Source organism: Lepidochelys kempii, chromosome 8, assembly GCF_965140285.1.
Source record: "Lepidochelys kempii isolate rLepKem1 chromosome 8, rLepKem1.hap1, whole genome shotgun sequence".
In the NCBI taxonomy this organism is placed as follows: Eukaryota; Metazoa; Chordata; order Testudines; family Cheloniidae; genus Lepidochelys; species Lepidochelys kempii.
The window spans coordinates 22240736-22264338 of NC_136387.1; the positions used below are offsets into that span (position 1 = coordinate 22240736).

Here is a 23603-nt window from a genome sequence, read left to right on the forward strand (position 1 = left end):
AAGGCCCAGTCAACACTTGATATTCAGGTCCACAAACCTAAATCAGGAGTCTGTAAAATCCACACGAGACTGACGTAGTTATGACGACGTAACAGCCAGTGATGTCAACAGAAGAATGCTTCCATCGACCTAATTATGGTCACGTGGGGACAAAATCCCTAATACTCCTTTCCAACAGAGCTATGCCAGTATAGTCTCTGGAGTGTACACACACCTTAAGTAACTCGGGCAGGAAACGGATTTGAATTAGTGCTATTTTAAGAGACTTCTATAGTCTTCCTTATTTACATCTTTGACCTACTTAAAACAGTTTTTCCTTGAACTCTGCTTTTATTATGGGGCTTACTGTAGATTCTGATGTTCAGTTATATCACCATATTTAGACAGGGAGCAGATGTGACTTCTATATTTAAAACACACTTTTAAACCATCAAAAAAGGGGGAAAAAAATGTAAGAGGAAGCTCCAGTGCTATTTGCAGACTGTATTAAGAGCCTGCTGCTGAAACATTGTTTCCACTAGACATGCTCCAGCACCAGTAAGCCGCCTCAGACCGTATCACACCAAACATGCTCCACAGATAACATTTTCCTGAATCATTCTTCTGTGTGAGTATTTAAAGACAGGTGCAATCCACTGCAGTGAGGAGGTATCTACTCCACCAGTCTTCCTTCTTGGCAATGTCCTCTCTGCAATGGCAGGGAAGGCCTCTGCCCTTCTATATGCCAGCCTGCTGATGCTGCCTATTTAACATGGTCTGAACCAACTAGTTTTGTGTGTCTACCCACAAACCCCAGTTCATCAAACACACCTCCTGCCAGGCTGTTATTCTGCAGGTAAGCTAGATGTTATTCTGCAGGTAAGCTAGATGTTATTCTGCAGGTAAGCTAGATGTTATTCTGCAGGTAAGCTAGATGGAAATGGGTTCCCTCCTTCCGCCTACTAGGGGTTAAAGGGAGAGGGGAGATGAGAGAAAGCTTTTTTTTTGGGGGGGGGGGGAAGGAATTTATTTAATGAGACTGTAGTGAAGGAGCATCTACATAAGTAGATTCCAAAAGAATCCACATGTGCATGTAAGACAACCCTGCCCTGCAGAGCTTACTACCTGAGAGAATACTCAGTGAATGTACTTACAAGGTAGGATGGAAAAAATGCGGGTGACAGCAGTCAGACTGTGCAGTTTCCTAGACCACAGTGTGCAAAATGTGCTGGTTCTGAAATCATTTGTGTTTTCCATTTTAAAATAAGCACTAGCAAAGCCCAGTGACCTCATGCATAGACATGATGTGCCTAAGAGCTTATATAGGGGTGGTGGCAGTAGGACTCTGGGGGAGTTTTCTCTGAGCCCAGGCAGTGAGGGGGCAGCATGCACCTTCTCTGTAATTTGTTTTAAATGGATTTTTCAATGCCATAGCTGTACAGTATGAAGCCTGGAATTGACAGTCTTGTACTGACATTTCCTAATAAAGGCTTCATTAGAATCCAAACGCATGTAAGTGGACTCCAGGATATCTGGCTTGTAAAGGATGAGATGATATCACCTTCTGTTATACTAGGTATTTATGTTACTTCAGTAACAGCTGTCACTACACTTGACAGAGCAAACCCTGCGGTAGTCTCAATTTAGTACTGTAACTGATGAAGGGTTCTGCTGTCAAGTTTCAGGTCTCCTCCACCTTCACATGATTTACAGCAGAGGATCACTTAGTGACCTCACTACTGGCTTAGTCTGAATGTTTTAGTAATTCTTAGAGAGGGGTAAAAGAAAGTTTACCATTAAACTAGAATTCCAAATACCAAAATAGAGGATGGGAGAGCTGCCAGACAAACTACTAAAAATAGCCGCAAAGAATGCATAGTCCTTTTTATGATCACTGCCTCTACCTTCAGATCCTGGCTTATCCAAATCTACTTGGGATGCAATGTATCAAAACCTGCGTTAAGAGCATGTGTTCACATCAGAAGTTCTAATGCCCACATTCTCTATTTGCCCCACATGTCTAAGATGTTAGAAAATTGTCTTGAGAAGAACCACCATATTTAAATTGCTATTCATGCCAACTGCTACACAAAAAAAGCCATAGAGGAAGGAGGTCAATATGGAAACATATGGACCTTTCCTAAAGTCTATGGTACTAAGCCCTTCCCACATGCTCTGAATAGTCAGTTATAAGTTTTGTTACAACAGATGAGATAAAAATAGCTGCTCAAGCTATGTTTTAATAATGTTCAAGCTCTGACGACAGACCACAGGGAGCAAAAATTCAGGAAAGGCTAACTACTTCAGGATATGACCTATTATGGCTCTAAACTAAGTCCTGCAGCAGGACTGGGATCCCGCAGGACCCACTGAAATAACAGCAGGAGCAGGTAAAATGTACTTTGTTGTGGGTGGGGGTAAAAAGCAAACTGCGATAATCTGAGGGAAAAGATTAAAAAAAAATTTAAATAGAGGTTTTAACACTGAAATTTAAGCGAGGGATCAAAAGAGATTTGATGTCTATTATAACAGGAGTGAAGTATTTTTTTTTACATCGTTTAAGCAAGATTTGTTTCATTCTTTTAGTAGTAAACACTCTGAATTCTGTGTGTTCTTCTGAACAGTTAGAAGAGTGAGCACTCTCTCCACTTGATTTCTGGAGGAGTGGAGCTCACGCACACAGAGCGAGTGATGCACTCTGGCTCGAGGTGGTGCGAATCCACCCTTTTGATTAATGAATTTCAATATTTGCTTTGGAGAAGGTGGCTTGCTCTCACCCTTCTAGGAACAGGGATACTACCAGAACCACAGCCAAGTATACAAAAGACTAGAACAGAGGAGGAAAGCAGGGGTACCGTGATCCTCATAACCTAACAATTAATGACTGGGGGAAGACAAAGTAAAAATACCAGCACTGAAAGTCAGTACAAAAAGGCCCCTGAAGCCAGTTAAGAGTTTTTCCCATTACTGAAACAAAAAACTGGGCTATGGAAGTGGATCTTCCAAGACCTTTCAAAGTGACAACAACAAATGCCAGCACAATGAAAACAATTTGTGCTTTGAAATTTTATTCAGCACAAGTGTCTCTTCAGCCTGCAAGACTCACTCTTCAAGGAAGAAAATAAAGCACTTAATTAGCTTTCATACTCTGGCAGAAGCAGGCAGAAAGGTAAATATTTGCCAAGGGATGTGTTCACACATTTGAGTGAAAGTAGTTTAGAGACTTCTGAGTCTTATGAATGAGGTCAGCCATAGCCTTCAGGAGCACTGCAGTAATCCCCTTGAACTCACCTCTGCTCAATGCCAAGATGTGCATTGATACTGGCATATCGAGCTGTGCCAGTGAGATTTTTGTCTTCTCTGTATGGTATGTGTTGCCTTGTCCTGTTGTCCCGGTACTTTTTGGCCAAACCAAAGTCAATAAGGAATAACTTAAAAGAGAAATGAAAGTAGGTTATTTCTTCCAGATACAAGTATGTGGAAACCCCACCCAATATGTACTTCGTTTCATTAGGTCTGTAGTTAAACCAGAGGCAATAGTTTAAAGGAAGCAAAGTAACACTACAGTAAGTCTTACTTGCTCTAACAAGCAAACTCGACGTTTTAATATTCAGTTTTTTTAAGCCTTTCCTTTTCCAGGTGGGAGGGACTAGATTGTGCTACTCAACTCAAAGGTTTAGTCTTAAAACATACTTTACTACTGTTCTAATCTGTATTATACTAAGGTTATGTCTACACTGTCCTACAGTTTGGACTATAGGGGTGTGGACAGTGCGCACTGTAACTCCCTTGTACAGATGCTGTGGGTGTGAACTAAAAGGTTCTTACTTTGCATTCATGTAGTTCTCTTCAAAGAGGATTACATTAATGCACACTAAGAACCTTTTAGTTGGTGTCAGCAGTGGCCACACGGAGGCGTCACAGAAGAGCACCCTGACACGCATGGCTATTCACACCCCTGTAGTGCAAACTGTGGGGCAGTATAGGCAAGCCCTTACTCAAGATCTGTGATGTGATTATTAGTTAGGAAGGGAAAGGAAAATATGGTATGGCTATATGCATCACAAAAATGTTTTTATCTGAAGCAATTTTGCACTACATACATTTAGATATTCACTTAATGGCAGCTCAGCAACTTAAACCCTTCAATTGTTTTGATGGGCTAGCATTTGTGCATTTTAATAGTCAAAGATCATTTTGCATAGCATAAAAGGCCAACTTCAATAGCAATGAGATATATTGCTTTCAGCCATACACCCATATTTTTAAGCTACTGATTAGAAGTCAGCAAGCTAAGCACCACAGAAGCATGAGATGCTTTTATTAAATCCAGCTGACTATATTCACATAGCCAAGCAGCGCTAGCCTAGTAAAAGGATCAGATTAAGATTTATTTCTACAGAGCCCATGTCAACTAAACCTCCCTAACTATCAAACTTAAATAGGAAGTATGTTTAACTGGATTCCAGTTAGTGTGGTAACAGTTATTGTATTTTCTTGTGGCAAAACTTCAGGCAGAATTTGGCAGCGAAGAATGAGACTGAGGTATGTAAAAAAAGTGTTTTCAGTTATAGATCTGGAATATTACTCTTCTGTCTCAGTGCTGAACAATTAAATCTGTTCCTTTCTTTCCTTTAAGATACTCATAATTTTTTAGCTGAACCTTCAAGTTTCAGCCTGATAACATGTGACACCCCACTGCCATAGATTAGATCCAGAGGCCAACAGAAGATTGGGGTCTCAGTCCATACATATGACAAAGGATTGAAGTGGCTGAGTGTCAGGCTATTAAGGGGGCTTTTGCGACTCCTAAATAATTCGCAAGAGAACCACATTCAGGGTCTTAAGTTCAAAAGATTATTCTAGGTAACTAAGATAGAGGACATGGCTCTTAAATTCACTCAACAAGTGGGAAGGAAAAGACTGAAGGCTAGTTTTACCCTAGTATAAGGAGAGAGGGCTGCCTTTGGTACATCTAGGTGGTAACACAAATTAAATCAACAATTCTACTGTGCGAAGAAGCTTCACTCTAGGGTGGCTGGCTGGCGATTTGTTAACTATAGTTTCTTCTGGAGAGCAATCATCAAATTCAGAGTACTCTTTAGCAGCCTGAAGACATGCGTTAAGTTGGCAGGGATAAGGGGTAATGTTTAATGCTGAACAACTTGGGGACATTCTGACATAATTTATACTTGTTTTATATTTAAGACCATGATCTTAAGAACTTGCTTTCACACAAATCTGCATGGAAATTTTTTCTTCCTTTTCTCTTGAGGGAAAGCTTTGCCTTACTGAAATTTCTTCCAGTAATTTGGGTTGCTGTTATTTCATGTTCCACCAGATGAAGCCACTGCCAGTCTCAAAAAAATCTCTATTCTTAAGCACACAACACAACTACTGGTGTAGACAACACCCCACAGGCTGAGCATACTGGTGTAGACAACACCCCACAGGCTGAGCAGAAATATCAAATTCTTAGAACTACTGGGACAATTTAATAAGTCCTAAAGTAGATGCTGTAAGGTTACACTTGTATTAGCATGCTACAAGTGCTACCTACCTTTGACATAGGAAAAACTAAGTGCTGATGTAAATTTATAGCTGGCCTCCACACAGAAAGACGGCTCCCATCCACTGTTCAAAGTTTAAAGCTTTGTGATCACATGACAAAGACCAATATGATGCTTTGATCACAAAAGCTGTTTGTTAGAGTGCCCCCTTCCAGCAACAAATACAAGTATTTTATGTCTCAAATAAAATAAGTATTTTATTCCTCAGTGATTACATACATTCACTTAGTCAGAACATTTAAACTACACAAGGAATTTACAAAGTACTGGAAATACTTCAAAGTCTCAGCTGATATGACAGGCACTTGTAATCCTTGGGGTCTGCCATTAATCGCAAGTGCAGGAAGAAACACAGCCTCATGATATTGATCACAATAAAAGGTATAGCCACACACAGCAACAGTCTTTATAGTTCTTTAGGCAAATTCTGTATTTTTTCCTGGAGTTTTGTTCCACATGGCATTTTAAAGCCTACCTGCTGCTGCTTCTTAAAAAAAGAACAAGCAAAAACAAACAAAAAAAAAAACAACAACAAAAACAAAACAAAAACCCCACACTTAGTTGCAGGAATTTTGTGATACTCCATGCTTCCTGCTACAACTCTTATAGACCTGCTTAAATGCATATTGGGCTGATACGGCTGTTGTTCCCTACTCATATTTAAAATTTACAGACAGCAATTATTTAAAAATGACCTAATCCAGTGATGTATAGTCCTGTTTTACACTGATCAAGTAACTGGAATCTGTTATATTCCACTAACTCCCCCCCCCTCAGGAATTTAACCTAGTCTCCAGGAGTGGGACAGCAAGTTCAGCCACCTCCCTTCTAGACTACTATGGGTTCAATGGAGTAAAGTAGTATCTCTCAGTGTAGGAGGCTGGGATCTCTTCAGAACACCCTCTGACCCAATTTTAACAGGGACAGACTCTTCCATCAGATGCCAGTCAGCACTAACAGAAGAGCCATCATAGAAACAAGTTCAATAGCACCTTGATTTGATTTGAGGTAGAAGGGCAGGGCAGCTGCAGATGTAGAATAAAGATTGCCTTGACTGACATGTTTTCAGAACTAGATTCCTAATATCTGTCAGTGAGGTGCAGCATATGTGCTACAGAACAACTACAAGCAGTGAAGACTACTGCTTCCGCAAGCCACATACCAGAATAGTACGCCTTACCAACCCAGGAGTTGCTTTCTGATCAATTTCCATTTAGTTTCAACTGCATGGTTAGAAATAGGCACAAGACTTGCTTTCCCTTTCCAACCATGTCCTCTCTCCTAGCAGCAAGGAACCCTACACTTAAGATTTGAAAGCAACAGGCAACGGGATTATCCAAGAGACAGGTTTATCAGGGTAGCCTCATTTTATGAGCACAGTCTTAAGTCATGAGTGACCTCACACCATCATTTGAAATGGATTTACCAAGCAAGAACTGCATGGGAAGGGAGACTGACTGAGGTGATCAACAGGATTTCCCCATATCTGAATGCATTCAGATACACAGCATGCACCCTGCTTAGTGGGCATGTGTACAGCCCTATGCAGCAAGTCTGGCTGCTACGTTGCTACCACTTTGAAGGGGTAACCTAGACACATCAGGACATGCAACGAATTGCACTAAAGTTTTATATACCAAACTAAAAACTAATTTCTGCATTTGACTATGAGGCATGTACATATAACCCATTTCACATTTATGTTTACAGAAAACACTTTACAGTTTAGACAAGTGCCACAGGGAAACATCTTAGAAATGTTACATGTTTGCCAAGTATGTCTGAATAATGCCAACATAAGAGGTGCTTTTGCAAGGTCTACATTGTCCAGAAACAAAAAACAAAACAAAAAAATAAATAAAGCACATGAATTTGGGGTTGAGGTTGGAATAGGAGACAGTTTCAGACCTGGTTTAATCCTGAGAAAGATGGGTCCTGAGAAGTACTAACAGTCATGCTTCTTTTCCTCTTCCCCACTGGAGATTCTAAACACTGAACAAACAATAGAGGGTGGCAGTGCATCAAACAGTATTGCTTACATTGCAACAATGGCCGGCGCAGACAGGCAACACCGAGGCGTTAGAGAAAGAACAGGGTAGCCAAATGCCATCCTTCTTCCACCAAGCACTGTAGTTTTCCAAAACAGTTAATATTTTTTTTTTTAAAGAGAATTTTGAAAAATGTGGCAAGATAATTTTTGAATACGAGCCACTCCATAATGGCACTGCCTTAAACAGGGATAGCAATGGTGACATTTGGCTCTATCAAAAAAGGAAATTGAAGCTTTGCTTACAAAAAGCATTCTTTGGTACCACAAACTGCCCTTCCCCAAAAGACATTAAGAAAAAGTAAATCTTCAGTAAGGAAGAGGTAGAAGGCATTTAGTCACCTTAAAGTTTACTTTCATAAGCATGCAGGGCTAATTTCTAGCAGAGCTGAAAGTTTACCTTTTAAGGTAGGAACAAATTACTCCCAAATATCAAATTGAGAATAATTTAAAAATTGATCACAAATTTAAATTGTGACTACATTTAAAAAAAAATATATTGTTTATAATTGACAGGAAGCTACTGGAACAAGATTACCATAGTACCCTAGTCTTTTTGTGACTGGCATGTCCTCAAGGAGTACGTACAAAACTACTAAATACGTAGCTGTACTTAGCTACAAAGAAAAGGAACAAAACAGTGTATTATATCTGGAAGCAAATGTTTCTAAAATGGAGCAGCCATTAGTCCAAAACTGAAACAAAATGTCCCTTTTCAATTCGGCTTAGGTAAAGCAACAATTTTACATTCTTACGTCAAAGACTATTTAATAAAACTCATGCCCGCAACAAAGAGTGTTTGCCACTATTTCATTGTGTGGCTCCCTAACACAAATAGCAAGTGGCATTGACTAAAAATTCATGGTCTGCAGACAATTTAGGTTTTCCACTCAGCTGATGTGACTAACATGCTCATCTAATAAAACAAGCACAGCAGTATTTTCTAGGCCATTATTCCATATCAAGGTAAAACAAGGAGCTACAATGCCAACCCAGCATGACTGTGCAAAAGTGTGGGAAAACGGCCAAAAACGAAAGAAGTTGGAAATCAGAGACTGAAACTAGTAAAAAAAATTAAAAACAAGCTATTTTAATTTTTTATAATTATATTGCCAGGTCTTGCCAGAGAATTAAAGAACCTGACTGCTTTATAGCAGAGAAAAATAGAGCTCTATAGAGTAAAAGTATGAAACTTGGGAATGAGCAAGGTTTAACAGCAACAGGATTACATGAAGACTTTACCTTTCAATTGGACTGTTACAAAAAGATTTTCCAACAAAAACAGTTAATCTAAATGTTCATTGTGCACTGCACCCCTTCAGACAGAACTCTGATGTTTCTCATGTTAGCAACCAATTTTGTTTCTAATGTTAATGGCTTCAAGTTGGCATTCATACAGGCAAACAAAGGTAAACATTTTATAGCTAATAGTGCCCAAAGATAGTAAACATCCTCAGATAGCATATAAAGAACATAAGTGGGAATCTTGCTTCCAATAAAAAGCTTAATTATGTACGTTTGTCCTGAAGTTAAAAATTTCTATTAAATAGCATGCTTACTGCATTGCCAATGCTGCCTGTCTGCCCGAGCTCAACATAACAATTGAGAATGAAACATTTCACTCAACAGAACTAGTCACGGAAAACAGTATTTCTCTATGCAAAGTTTCCAACTGGAAGCATGCATCTCTGGCTAAATTAACCCCCCTACCCCCCAAGTTTAAAGTTAGCAACTAGAAGTCCTCCCAATTTAACTTAAAGTATTTAAGGTCCAGTAAGGTCAGTTTTGGTGTGTGATCTTTAAGCATTCAACTAATCTACATTTTAGTACTTCTCCAACTTGAAAGGTTTGCAGAAATTCAGTTACAAACACAGTTTAAGTCAACAATGCTACCATCTATAGGCTGACCGTTAGTTTTGTATGCATAATCCTGAAGATTGAAGGTTTCATTACCAATCATTGCAAACTTTAACACCTTGGTGACAGGTAGGTCAGGAGCTCCTACACTGGTGCAAATACATTTTGCATCAAGATATCCATCCTGGAGCCAAGAGTTAAGACTTGATTTTAACATTACGGAAAAAAATTATGCTATTCGGATATTCACTAACTTTGAATAATGAAACACCATAGTTGGACAGAAAATGTTTAGGTAATCAAATTAGTTTACACTTCAGATTTTTATGTTTAAAAACAATCCTGTCATTAAATCCTCCTTGTGGGGTGGGTCAAAGGCCCACATGTTCATGCTACTGCATTTAGCAATACACATAAGGAAATCCCACCACCTGGCATCAAAGAATTAAACTGATTTAGTCTCTTTGGCATATCTGTTTCAGCAATGACAAACAAACAGTTATCGCAAGCTGAATAGCTTTTTTCAAAATCTGAAGTTTATCAGTACCATTCTTAGAGGCATTACCCTCCTTGTTCTTACATGCAAAGAGCTTTAGACTAACCTTATTACAGTGACGCCCGATACCCATTAGGAAGTTATCTGGTTTAATGTCTCTGTGTATAAAATTCTTTGTGTGCACATATTCAATTCTACTGATCATCTGTAAATATAAGAAAAAAAATAATCAGAATTTAACATTAGAAATAGAAAGCTAAAGATCAAAGATATTAGAAAAAAGTCCAGTGGTTTAGTTCAAGTTCATTTTCCTTACTAATGAATTAATTATAAATTGAGTATTTAACCAAGTACATTTTAACAAATAATCACAAAATAGATTTGTCAAGTGACGTGACAAACAGTTTGATGAAAATAATCACTGGTCTGTCATCACTTGACCAATACTACAGGTCTTCAGTGTAAAAGCCTCCAACTGTTTCACTATAAGTAGCACAAGTTGTATTCACAACTGATTTATTCACGAATTTAAAAAAACCAACCTAACTAAAGTTACTTTGTTTACTACAGGACTGTTTTAGAATCTTTTCCTGATATTGTCCGACTAGGAACTAACTCATTAACAGTTGGTTACTCCACATATGCCTTTTAGCTATTCTGGTTATCTTAATTTGCTGGACAATAATATTATAGCATTAGGAAGGTCTACATTATGGGGACTATTGTGGTATAGCTACAACACCATCACTATGCTGGCATAACCCCATATAGCAATGGAAGGTGTTTTTCCTGTCACTGTAGGACCACCTCCCAAGCAATGGGAGCTAAGTCAATGGAAGCGTTCTTCCATCAACCTGGATGCACCTACCCTAGAGGGTTAGTTTGGCATAGCTATGATGCTCAGGCATGTGGATTTTTTCACACCCATGAGTGCGAAAGCTATACTGATTAAGCATAGACCAGGCCTTAGTGAATTACAAGTGTCAATACTGTAGCATCTCTCTAAGCTAGTAGCAATCCTAGTGGACTCTGTCCCAGTGGCCACCTTTAAACTTACTGTACTAAAGTTCCTATCCAGCAATGCGTTTGAAGGCATTCCTATTGTCCCACAGATACTCAGGTTTTGATTCTTTGAGAATAACCTTTTGTTTTACAACATTTAAAGATGCTACTACCACAGCAGCCAAGAGTGGTTCTCCCTCTGAAGTGAGCATCAGTGACTAAAAGCAGCTGAGAACAAGGACAGTTGACACCTATCTCCACTCAGAAATGCCCTACCCTTCCTTGGCTGACAGCCTGGGATTTCATGACCATTTGGCAAAGTGACAGTTACTACTAACATCAGTTGGATAATCTTGGATAATTTTCAATACAAGTTTTAAACTCACCTATATTTAGGTCCATCTAACCCTGGCACTCAGGGCATGAAATTTTTCACAGCCCTGAGTGACTTAGCCAGATGGTTCTAATTTTTAAGTGTAGACCAAGCCCCAGATTCTATGATGGAATATTTCACGCCTAAATAGAGAAGCAAGTGAAGATAAGGCATTTCTAAGGCACTCACCACTAAATATGTAACCTCAACTCTAGAGATTTGAATTAAGAGATAGAAGTTTGGCATCCCCATGTTTGTCACTAAAGGACAGCAGACATCCCAAAACCATTCAAATTTGAGAAGACTAAAAGTCAGGATATCAAGGATGTAACAGGTACACACGGACGTGCAGTGGCAGAGCTCGACGGAGAAGTCTATATACAGCCTGCCAACAACATGCTTGGCTGAAGCCTATTGGAGTGCTTCATTTAATCAAATTAACCCAAAATGCTGAGGATTGCTTTTTACCATTACCAGTACTTGACATCTGTGATGTAAGTAAAATAAAATGAAGAGCATGACTTTATAAAGCGTTAACACTAGCATGAGAATACTAATATTTGTGTTGCATTCTGAGTTCTCTACAATGCTAATCTTATGCTCTGCTATACCACAAAACTGCCACTAACACTGTTCCTATTTTTTGCTTCTATGCGAGTCAAATAGGCACTTGAGTATACAGAGTACCGGGTTGCACACATTCTGACATACTTAAAAGGAACATTATTTGCTTCGTTTTCCTTACAACGCAAATTTAAGTTTCACATACCTGGTCTGCTAACATAAGTACTGTTTTCATTGTGAACCTGCGGGAACAGAAGTTGAAGAGGTCTTCAAGGCTGGGTCCCAGAAGATCCATAACTAGAACATTATAGTCTTTCTCTTGACCATACCACCTGCAATGACACAGAGATGTTTAAGTTATTCTGTTTAAGATAATACTACAGATTGTTAGTTTAACAGTGAGGTAGCCAGTTAATATTTAAATTTTAGAAGATGCCAAGTAGTACTATGTTTTCCCACATCAAAATAACAATTGATATTGTTGATACATAAATGCAATTAACTAGACTGTTTTACAAAGTGTTCAGTATTTATAAGCAAGCCCTGGCTACCATTAGATATGGAGTTTTTTGTGACAGTAATTTACTTTGATGTAGATTAGTGGCAATGATGCACTTCTTTTATAATATTCATTTTGTTTAGGTCTTAATTGGATCAGCCCCATTTTGTTCTTCCTGCCATTGATTTCCAGAAAGCAATGCATAATGCTGGCCTTTAACGATGTTAACTCCCATTCTCTTATTAACCACCAAAAGCACTGACTAAAAACAACCCACTGGCAGTTGGCCTTTACAAGCTGAATAGTTTAATTTTTTTATTATTATTGATTATTATTAAATAGAATACCTTTTTGTAAAGCAAGCAGCAACAGAAAGCTCTATAGCAACTTACTGAGTCACCCTACTTTCTGGAAAAGCACTCAACTTTCATAGGACATTGAGCAAAAAGGTTTTGTTTGTATTTTAATAAGGTGTGCCTTCAATTTTCACTTCAAACAAAGGAGTGTCAAGTTTCCACCTGCAACTCTCCCATCCCTCTCAGTCTTCAACTCGATGTCTGCCACTTTCTGACAGAAAAACATTTGAAAAATACCAGTGTACCAAATTAAAATGACAGAGCAAAGCAGAGGCAGCTGTATGAACGGTAAGGTTCAAACCATGTTTGGACTGGCACCTTTCAAAGGTATCACCTCATTTTTGGTGTTGCTTCTTGTTGTTTCCAGTTTCACCCCAGAGAAAGTTCACATATAAGCAGTCTTTCCAGAGGAGAGTTGTACAGTTTTTTTCAAGCTATGACTTTTTTTCACTAGATAACAACAGGGCAAGGAAGTTAGACTCTCCCTCACTACACATTCATCCAGGTTTTTATTGGCAGCCATCTTTCCAGCATTTGAGCACCCAGTAGATATATTCTGTTCTAGTAGAAGAAGCTGATAGAAAATCTAGCGAGAGATCCTTGCTATACTTAAGACAAAACTAAGATTTTACTAAAAGTAGGAGTTTAAAATTCCAAAAGCAGATATCTAAAGGCACTGTTAAAATAGAATACTAAATTACTTTACTCTGGACCAGGCAGATCTTGCAAGCCACCAGAGTGTCTAATCTCAATTCTGAGCAAGGACATAGAGAAATAGTAAGGAACGACTTACAAAAAGCATATCTATCCTTTCAGCACCAAGGGAAGATCTCTTCGCATCCACAGTATTCCTGCTAATGTGTCTATGGTATTTCACGCCATTGCATACTATTATCCTACCAGATGTAATAGTGGTTGATGGGAGCACTTAAAAATAATTCCAATTCTTCCCTTCAGAATGCTCAGTATGGCGATGGGCTCATCTACATTGAGAGTGCTCAACTGCGAAGTCCCACAAATCTTAATACTTCCCTTCCATCAGGGATAACATCTTTTTGAGGGGAACGGAAGAGAGGAAAGAAGGAGTGACAACCACCACTGCTTTCTCTCCAGTTCAAATAGCACCTCTCCAAATAATTCCTCTGCCTAACCAAGATAATTGGTTGGATGAAAGTCAGGAAAAGGGACATGCTTTAAAAAGTTCTTATCAGGATTCAGCAGTTTACAGCACATATGTCCTCCTTGCTCATTACTGCTTGACAAAATGGTCATGACAAAAACCCTCTGTCATTGACTAGCCAGAGGTTGCACCTCATCTTCTCAAAGATGGACCTAGCTACAGTAATCGTACTTTTGGGACCTTCAGCCTTGACTACTGGAACTCTGTACCTAGGTCTTTCAATGGACATACAGTCAGACACTGGAAACTTCAGATATACAAAGCGAAGAAAATAAGATTAACTTTTCTGGGATCTGACTAATATGGCCCTTGCCATAGCATTAGTAATAAATACCCCCCAAAATAAAGGTAGGTGAACAGAGTACTAGATCAAGTTCTGACTTAAGCCCCAACTACCACATGTCTGTATAACTCCTGTAGCAAATACCCACTTAAGGAGAGGACTCTAGGAAAGTAAGTTATCACAGATTGATCTGTCCTCATCAATATTGACTCCATCAACCCAGATCATGTGTTTCAGTACAGCCAAATGCATGGTCCTACATCTAGGAACCAAGTACAGGCCATGCTAACAGGCTGGGGGCTATATCCTGGGAAGCAGAGTCTGAAGAGGACTTTAGGGGTTGTGGTAGGTAACCAACTGAATACAGGCTACCAGTGTGATGCTACAGCTAAAGAGGGCCAACATGAATAGGAGGATTAAGGAGGCACTGTATATGACACTGATGAGACCACTACCAGGCAGGTGTCAACACTTTGAAAGGACTTAGACAGGAGCCACAAGAATGATTCAACATCAGAAAAATATGCCATACAGCAAGGCTGGAAGTGTAACTTATAGTTTATGGAACAGAAGGTTGAAAGACAAACTGATCACATTCTTAAAATACATACACAGGGAGAAGATGTAAGAGGCTCTTTAGTCTAGAGCAGCAGTTTTCAAACTGTGGGTCGGGACCACAAAGTGGGTCAAGACCCCGTTTTAATGGGGTTGCCAAGGATTGGCATTAGTCTTGCTGGGGCCCAGGGCTGAAGTTCAAGCACTCCAGCCCCGAGTGTGTGTGGGGGTAGCTTCAAGTTACATGCCGCCTGCCTGGGGCTGAAGGGATTAGGCATTGACACCCCCTACCCTCCCTCAAGAGCAGCGGAGCTCTGGCTTTGGTCCTGGCCCCACTGCCCAGGGCAGCAGGGCTTAGGCTTCGGCTTCAGTTCCCCGACCTGGGGTCATGTAGCAATTTTTGTCAGAAGTGAGTCGTGGCGAAATGAAGTTTAAGAACCCTTGGTCTAGAGACTTCATAAAGAAATCTAATGGTTGGACGTTGACTTTACAAAAAAAAATGAGTTGTGATATAAGGCACAAATTTGTTATAATGGAAGTAATTAGCCACTGGAATACTTTACTACAGGATGTGGTTGATTCACAATGAACACAGGTCTAAGTCAATACTGGACGTATGGAAGGTAAGCTCTAGATCAACTACAGGCTATTGGGTTCAATGTCGAAATTACTGAGTATGCCAACCACTAAGAGCCTATACAAGCTGGCATCCTAATAGTAATGAACCACCTATATTACCTAGACACATCTACACCATAAAGTTTAAAGCAGAGCAAAGGCACTCCTGAGCAGTAAACAACTGGACTGACATGAAGGAGAGATCAGTTTGGCTTGGGACCAACTATCTTGTCTTATAATGAAACTTGAAATTACTTTTCAAAGAATCCTTTAGTTGTACAACAATTTCAGGCACTCTGAGTCCATCTGTTCTTTGGCATAGAAGCTTCTGAACCAGTTATTCATGATGGTCTTATGAAGATATAGTAAAAAGCTCAATTAGCCATTAGACCAGGGGTCAGCAACCTTTCAGAAGTGGTGTACAGTCTTCATGTATTCACTTAAATTTAAGGTTTCACATGCCAGTAATACATTTTAAATGTTTTTTTAGAAGGTGTCTCTCTCTCTATAAGTCTATATATTATATAACTAAACTATTGCCATAGGTAAAGTAAACAAGGTTTTCAAAACGTTTAAGAAGAGTAATTTAAAATTAAATTAAAATGTAGATCTTATGCTGCTGGCCCGCTCAGCCCGCTGCCAACCTGGGGTTCCGTTCACCTAGGCCAGCAGCAGGCTGAGCGGGGCCTGCAGCCAAGACCCTGGCTGGCAGGAGCCGGCAGCGGGCTGAGCGGGGCTGGGACCCCAGACCGGCAGCGGGCTGAGCGGGGCTGGGACCCCAGACCGGCAGCGGGCTGAGCGGGGCTGGGACCCCAGACCGGCAGCGGGCTGAGCGGGGCTGGGACCCCAGACCGGCAGCGGGCTGAGCGGGGCTGGGACCCCAGACCGGCAGCGGGCTGAGCGGGGCTGGGACCCCAGACCGGCAGCGGGCTGAGCGGCTCAGCCCGCTGCCAGTCTGGGGTTTCGTCCGCCGGCTCCTGCCAGCCAGGGTCCTGGCTGCCGGCCCCACTCAGCCCGCTGCTGGTCTGGGATCCTGGCCCTGCCTACATAGAGTGGGTACTACCTTCTCCCTGGTTCTAGCCCATTCTCTTCCTCTCTTTCTGCACTGAGCTGTGGGTGGGAGTGCACTGAGCACAGGGCTGGGGGTAAAGGAGCAGGCTGGGGGTTGGGGTGTAGGGTCTGGCCATGAGCTAGAATGAGGGAGGGGGCTCAAGGTTGGGGCAGGAGGGTTGGGCGTGGAGTGCTTAGCAGGGCAGCTCTCATTTGGTGCTAGGGGTGCAGGTGGGAATGTGTTTGTGTGTGTGTGTGGGGGGGTTTGCAGGAGCTCCCGTTTGGTGCTTGGGGTGGTGGTGGGAATGTGGAGGGTGCAAGAGTCAGGGCATGGGGTGTGGGAGGGGCTGGGTATGTGTGGGGGCTGCAGGAGTCAGGGCAGGGGTCGGGGAGTTTAGGGGTCAGGGCAGAGGGCTGGGGGTGTGGGCTAGGGTCCTGGGGGTGCTCCCAGCCCTCTGCTCAGAGCAGCTCATGGCAGGGGCTGGAGGGGATATGTCCTGATTCCACCCCCCTTCCCCAAGACCACGTTGCCACCTCTTCTCCACCTCCTCCCCGGAGCAGCAAGCACACTGCTGCTCCCAGCTCCGCTTCTCCCTCACAAGGGCCATCAGCTGATCAGCGGCAGGGAAGGAGAGGAGGAGGGGCAGGAACCCAGCACACCCACGGAAGAGGGGGGGACTTTGCCTGCCCTGCAGCCGGCAGAACCAAGCTTCTTCACCCTGCCCCCGCAGGGGGGCGGAAAAGAGCAGGCCGGGGCGGGCAGGATTTTTAATGGCACGCTGCTTCCTGCCAGGATCCTGGTCACCAGCCCAGCTCAGCCAGCTGCTGGCCTGGGTTCGGCAGCGGGCTGAGTGGGGCCAGCAGCTGGGACCCGGCAGGCAGCAGCGTGCCATTAAAAATTGGCACGCGTGCCATAGGTTGCCGACCCCTGCATTAGACCTTAAATTCTTTACTGGAACTCCTGGACGGGTCCACTTTCTAAACTTTAAGTAGAGTTCTTGATGTCAAATTTTTTCACCTACTTCAAGACAGAAAGTAGGACCAGAAGAAACCCAGACAACACCATAGCCAGCACTATACAGTAGTTATGCAATGCCCTATAGATGCTAATCTACTAGTTTTTGAAGTAGCGAGTCAGTTTTTGCCTTTGACAGAACACATAAAACAGTCAAGACCACTGTAAGAAGCTTTTAGGTTCCAGTTTCCCTTCCAAAAAGTACTATATTTTGTTTGCATTATAGGTATTGTTCCCTGCACAGTCTAAAATAGACAAGGTTACCCAACACTGTCCATTGTAAGACCATTTTCAACCCAAACAGTTACATTTTGGTAAAGTTATAAGCAACTGAAATTTGACCAAGTTATGAGCTTCTGAAAGTCTCAGCACCTGGTTTGGCAGCTACATTCTCCAAAGATTCTCTCTCTAATGGGCATGCTGCAGGGGTAGAACAGACTTTCCTGCTATTGCTCCTTCCACCTGGCAAGAGCCACTGTCACAACATGCATTGGGAACTGAGTTTCTCATACTCCCTCTGCTGGGACCTAAGAAGGAGAAGGAGGAACAACTTGACTGGAATGCAGAGGGATGAGGAGCTAAGGGGACAGAGGCTAGACACAAACAGGCTGGAGAGGTCAGGACAGAAGGGTCTGAAGCCACTTGTGAATATTCCCTTCAGAACCTGGAATAGCACCCACAATTTCAGAGTCCACATTCCTTTTATGTCAAATAGCAGTGAAGCATACTGAAAATATATGCATCATCCTGCAACCCAAGTGTTTTTAAACAAATCTCATCACTGTAGGTTTTTAAGCATAGGTTAGACAAACGTATCAGAGATGGTCTAGGACTGATCATCTCAACCTGGGGAGGGGGTCCAACTTTTAAGGGGTTTGACAAACCTTCTAATAGTTCAGTAATTATAGTAAATGCAGGGGGGTACTGTGGCATTGCATCCTGATGCTTGCCTCTCATTCAAAAGCAAATTTTAGGGGGTAGGGAGGGACAAGTCCAGGAAAAACAATGCTAAGGTGGGATGTGATTTAAAAACATCTCGGATATAGGTGTTCTTGGCCCTGACTCAGCGCAGGAGGGCTGTATTAGATGACCTCTCAAGATCCCTTCCAACCCCACATTTCTATTATTTAAAACTTAACACAGGAAATGAGCACATTAACAATGGAGCTGATGAACTAGTTTAGAACTAAAAAAGCTGCTTAATTCAACATAAGAAATAAGAGGTCAGTGTGTTTTGGGATGTATATTTAGAGGTATCAAGCGTTTGGGCAGACTTTCCAGAGAAGTTGCTTCCTACTTGCTTTGAAAAGCATTTCAATCCCTCCATCCAACCCTCATACATTGTATGAGCAAATAGATGATTCACTAGGATAGCTCCACCTCGCTTCTGCCCAAACATGTTTCACTAAGTGCTTAGGTTTGCCTCAAATGTAGAAACTGAATGCTAATTTCAGCCATGTTTTTATTTAAGTTAAATTAAGGATTATACAAAGCAAGGAAGCAATATGCTGGATTCCTGCTATCAAAAATAAAAAGGTAACTGACCCCATCCAAAACGTGCAGGTATATCTCAGTGAGGTCCATGAATTGTTGGAAGATGTAGGATTTTTTTCCAACAAGGCATAGATTTTGTTTTTAAATAGACAGTTATCAAGAAGTGGACTAGGATCATTCACCCAGACTACAGTCCAGTTTTAGATTTTTGCTAAAATCTCAACGTATTCTCCCTCCCACCAAAACAAACTATGTTTTGGGTGGATTATGTCCTTTATGGGTCATATGCAGGCATTCTAGAATACACAAGAGGCAGATTTTGTTTGGGGATTTTTTAAAACACAGAAAGAAACCCTGTCCTCATAACCGATTCTAAAATAAATGATTTCAGTATTTATCAAGGGTTCTTAACAGGCTTTTAATATGTAGTCTCCCTGGTCTAAAGCAAAGCTAGTTCTGCAACAACTTTCTAAAAGGAATTTATGTTGGAAAATGCGGTAGTATTTCACCACCACTTTCATTTCTTAAATTGTAAGAAGGCAGAAATAATTCCTATTGATTCACATAACCAGTTAATTTGAAAGGTTTGGTAAAGGAGATCTGAAATATTCAGTGTTTGGCTTTGCTAAACACTGCAAATCAAAGACTTCATTTTCCTGTAATGTTTCCAGGAAAAACTGGATTAAGAAGTGAGGCTACATCTTGTCCATTCAAGGTTTGTTTGGTAGCTGCTACTATTGGAAACTAATAGTAAAGAATGCAGAAACTTGGCTCTCACAAGCAAACCCTTGGAAAATATACTTACAACGTTTAGCTAAACAGTCATGTTACTTCAGGACATGGCTACGGATTTACTGGTAGTCTTCGAATGATCAAATTTTTAATCAGTAAGTGTCAATAAATGGTGATTTCACCGTACACACACAAACTAATGAAAATATATGTTCATCAATGATGATCACAATTTACAGATAGGCAAAGAAAGAAAAATGATGCTTGAGAACTTAGTTTGCTTTAAGGATATTTACATTGTATATTTTGATGTGATGCTGACAATTTGCATTTTAACTGTTATAAATCTTTAACTTTTTGAATCAACGTCTACTGTTAAACAATTACTGTCTGACCTCCCCATTGTCTTGTTCCACAAACAGCTTTCCACAACTGAAAAATTTAAATTGATAAAAATCTAAAACACTTAAACACAAATATTGATATTATCAGTCAAAATAATCAAAAAAGAAAAATCAAATTCTGCCAACCCTAGATATAGGCTGCACTCAAGTTAGTAAAGTACACCTTGTTTATAGGGGTAAGAAATCTGGGAGATCAGAAATTGAGGTAGCCTTGAGAGTTTTAAGGCTGCAGAGCTGGGGCAGTAGTCAGATTTACAACTGTATGCATCCCTGCACACTTCCCTACTTTCCAATGGGCTGAAAATTTCATATTCATTAAAATGAACTATTCAAAGGTACTGATTAAAGAGAAACTTTCAAATTAAAAAACCTTACATGGCATCAAAGACTTGCAAAAATATACAAACCTTCCAGCCATATATGTGCATTAGCACATTTTTACTATAGTAAAGCAGTGTAACATACATAGGCAGAATTGGAAAACTTGTTTGTAACCTCCTGTGTTTCAATGTCTGTGTCACTATGCTGGGGAATTCAGTCATGTGATACTGTGGTGTGAGAAACTATTTGGTTTGCAGCTCCCAGATGGGCAAGCAGGCATTATGCCAAGTCACATGATTCACCTTAGTGCTTACTCAGCAAACCCATGGTTTTTATTTCTTTAATGACTAACCTTGAGGAAAGCAAATGAAAGTGTTGATACCACAGTGGTAGGTACACAATTACTGTACTTAGTTCCACCAAGGCATCATCCTTTAAACAGCAACTGCTTTTAAGTTGGCTACAACTAGGGCCCTACCAAATTCATGGTCCATTTTGGTCAATTTCATAGTGATGGCATTTTAAAAATTGTTAATTTCATGATTTCAGATATTGTGAAATTTCAGATTTTAAGTGTTGTAACTGTAGGAGTCCTGACCCAAAATGGGGGGGGGGGGAGCTGGGGGGTTGCAAGGTTATTGTAAGGGGGTCACAGTATTCATAGCTACTAAGGTCAGAAGGGACCATTATGATCATCTAGTCTGACCTCCTGCACAGTGCAGGCCACAGAATGTCACCCACCCACTCCTGCGAAAACCTCTCACCCATGTCTGAGCTATTGAAGTCCTCAAATTGTGGTTTAAAGACTTCAAGGAGCAGAGAATCCTCCAGCAAGTGACCAGTGCCCCATGCTACAGAGGAAGGCAAAAAAACCTCCAGGGCATCTTCCAATCTGCCCTGGAGGAAAATTCCTTCCCGACCCCAAATATGACGATCAGCTAAACCCTGAGCATATGGGCAAGATTCACCAGCCAGATACTACAGAAAATTCTTTCTTGAGTAACTCAGATCCCACCCCATCTAACATCACAGGCCATTAGGCCTATTTACCATGATTATTTAATTACCAAAACCATGTTATCCCATCATACCATCTCCTCCATAAACTTATCAAGTTTAATCTTAAAGCCAGATAGATCTTTTGCCCCCACTGCTTCCCTTGGAAAGCTATTCCAAAACTTTACTCCTCTGATGGTTAGGTTGCCACCCTTACTTCTAGGGTGACCAGATGTCCCAATATTTAGGGCTGTCTTATATGGGCTCCTATTACCCCCACCCTGCCTGATTTTTCACACTTGCTATCTGGTCACCCTACTTACTTCTGCACTGCTTTCAGAGCTGAGCCCGTCCCTCCGGCAAGCCAGCTCTGAAGGCAGCACAGAAGTAAGGGTGGCAATGCTGCAACCCCCTTACAATAACCTTATGACACCCGCCCCCCACAACCTCCTTTTGGGTCGGGACCCCCAGTTTGAGAAACACTGGTTTCTCTCATGAATTCTGTATAGTATAGGATAAAAACATACAAGAGACCAGATTTCAGAGTCAGTGACGTGTTTTTCACAGCAGTGAATTTGGTAGGGCCCTAGCTATAACATACATTTTGGAACTTTTCATTGTCAAAACCCTGGTGTTAGTGAATACATGTTACAAGAATATGGCCAGTGACAAATTAATATTTAGAACATCTTGAGAAACCAGATGTCACAATAGCAAGTTTACTAACAAAAAGCAATTCTGTTCAATTATCAAAGCAGTAATTTTATGGTCAAATGTTACCTCCTAAAGTAGACTGTACATTCAATCTTGTGTGAGGAAGGACTCACTAGAGTATTTAACAGCGGGAGAAGGAAGAAAGCCACGTGTAGGAGCAGAAGTAGATGAAACCACTTGTTTCTATGTTAGCCAAACAGCCAGTGAAATTCTAGGCCTGATTTCAGACCATGTTGTACCACTTCCACCGTTCCACAAAATAGCAGTTAAGAGCTAAATTCCAAATCATTAGGCAAGTATAAACAGCATTCACGTAACTTCAAGGAGCAGAAAAAGCCATTCCATCTTCAGATAAATACCCATCTAAGAGTTCTCAAACATATAGATCTGCCCTTAACTGGGGCACAAACTTAAAACTCAAACACTGGCATAAAGGACTCAAAGGAATAATCTCAAAGCAATCTCAAAGGCATTCTTAGTGACAGTTAAGAAGTACATCATGTTACTAAACACAATAAAACTGAAGCAGAAAGTAGCCATGTTAGCAGTCTTAGACACAAGAAGCACAACTGTGCATTTGAGTGCATGAGGAAATGCAAACAAAGCTGTTATAAACTGAAGTTCAAACATATCACTACAGCTTTAGATCTTGTTTACTCAAATGCGTTTTATCTCAGACTACATCTAATGAAACGGACTACTTGAAAATATCAGTGATAACTTATTGACATCCAGCACAACTTAGGCATATGGATTTCATACCTCTACCAGGACACTACACACATTTATTTGTCTTGGTTCCTTATGTTTTGTCAGTATCCTATACTGCTTTAGCCTACAATTATTCTGACTGGCACCAAGCAACTAGTTCCTTAACATCTTTCCGTTTCAAATATACAGTTTCATTATGGCAGTCACTTCTCAACTATTACAGAGGGAGGAAAATTTCACAGCAAACAAGTATGCCAATGTACCAAAAGTTTGGATTCTTTACACTTGCTAATTCAACCTCTCCAGAGGCAGCAATAATGTAATGCATAGAGTGTATATAAGAAAAATAGAGCCCGTCACCATGAGACATTTGAGACTGAACTGCCTATGTGTTAGCTTCTCCATATTGACTTGTATGTTCTCTTCCATAAAGCTGGAAAAACAATTGTTAATTGTTGACCAACTAAGTCAGGAATACAAATGCAATTAACATAATATGGGATAACTGGTACAGTCAAGTGAAATATTTAGCAGATATCACTCACTGTGGCAACTAACATTAGTTATAAATTAGGCCACCCAAGTACTAAATTAAGAAGTGGCAACTAAACACTTTCTATAGGAAAGTTAAAGAGTTACTATAAATAAAATATTGTGACTGTTTTGTACAGCTAAGACACACTTCAAATATTTGAAGTATGCTAGTGCAACTCATTCCCATAAATACCATGCAACCTGATGGTTTAAATTGACTAGAATTCTCCATGCTGCATATGCACTTCTAAGT

At 40.8% G+C, this 23603-nt stretch overlaps 1 protein-coding gene across 8 annotated transcripts in view; it reads right to left on the reverse strand.

Annotated features, from left to right (window-relative positions):
• The window catches only part of CSNK1A1 (casein kinase 1 alpha 1), a 52130-nt gene that overhangs the window by 19445 nt on the left and 9082 nt on the right, over nucleotides 1-23603 (reverse strand). For 7 of the 8 annotated variants that reach the window (XM_073355840.2, XM_073355837.2, XM_073355836.2 and 4 more), the window contains exons 3-6: nucleotides 12094-12220; nucleotides 10056-10154; nucleotides 7458-7541; nucleotides 3271-3410 (exon numbers count right to left, since the gene is read on the reverse strand). In XM_073355840.2, the coding sequence (XP_073211941.1) occupies nucleotides 3271-3410; nucleotides 7458-7541; nucleotides 10056-10154; nucleotides 12094-12220 (450 nt within the window). The remainder of the gene's footprint in view (nucleotides 1-3270; nucleotides 3411-7457; nucleotides 7542-10055; nucleotides 10155-12093; nucleotides 12221-23603) is intronic. The other variant, XM_073355843.2, reaches the window with a different exon arrangement.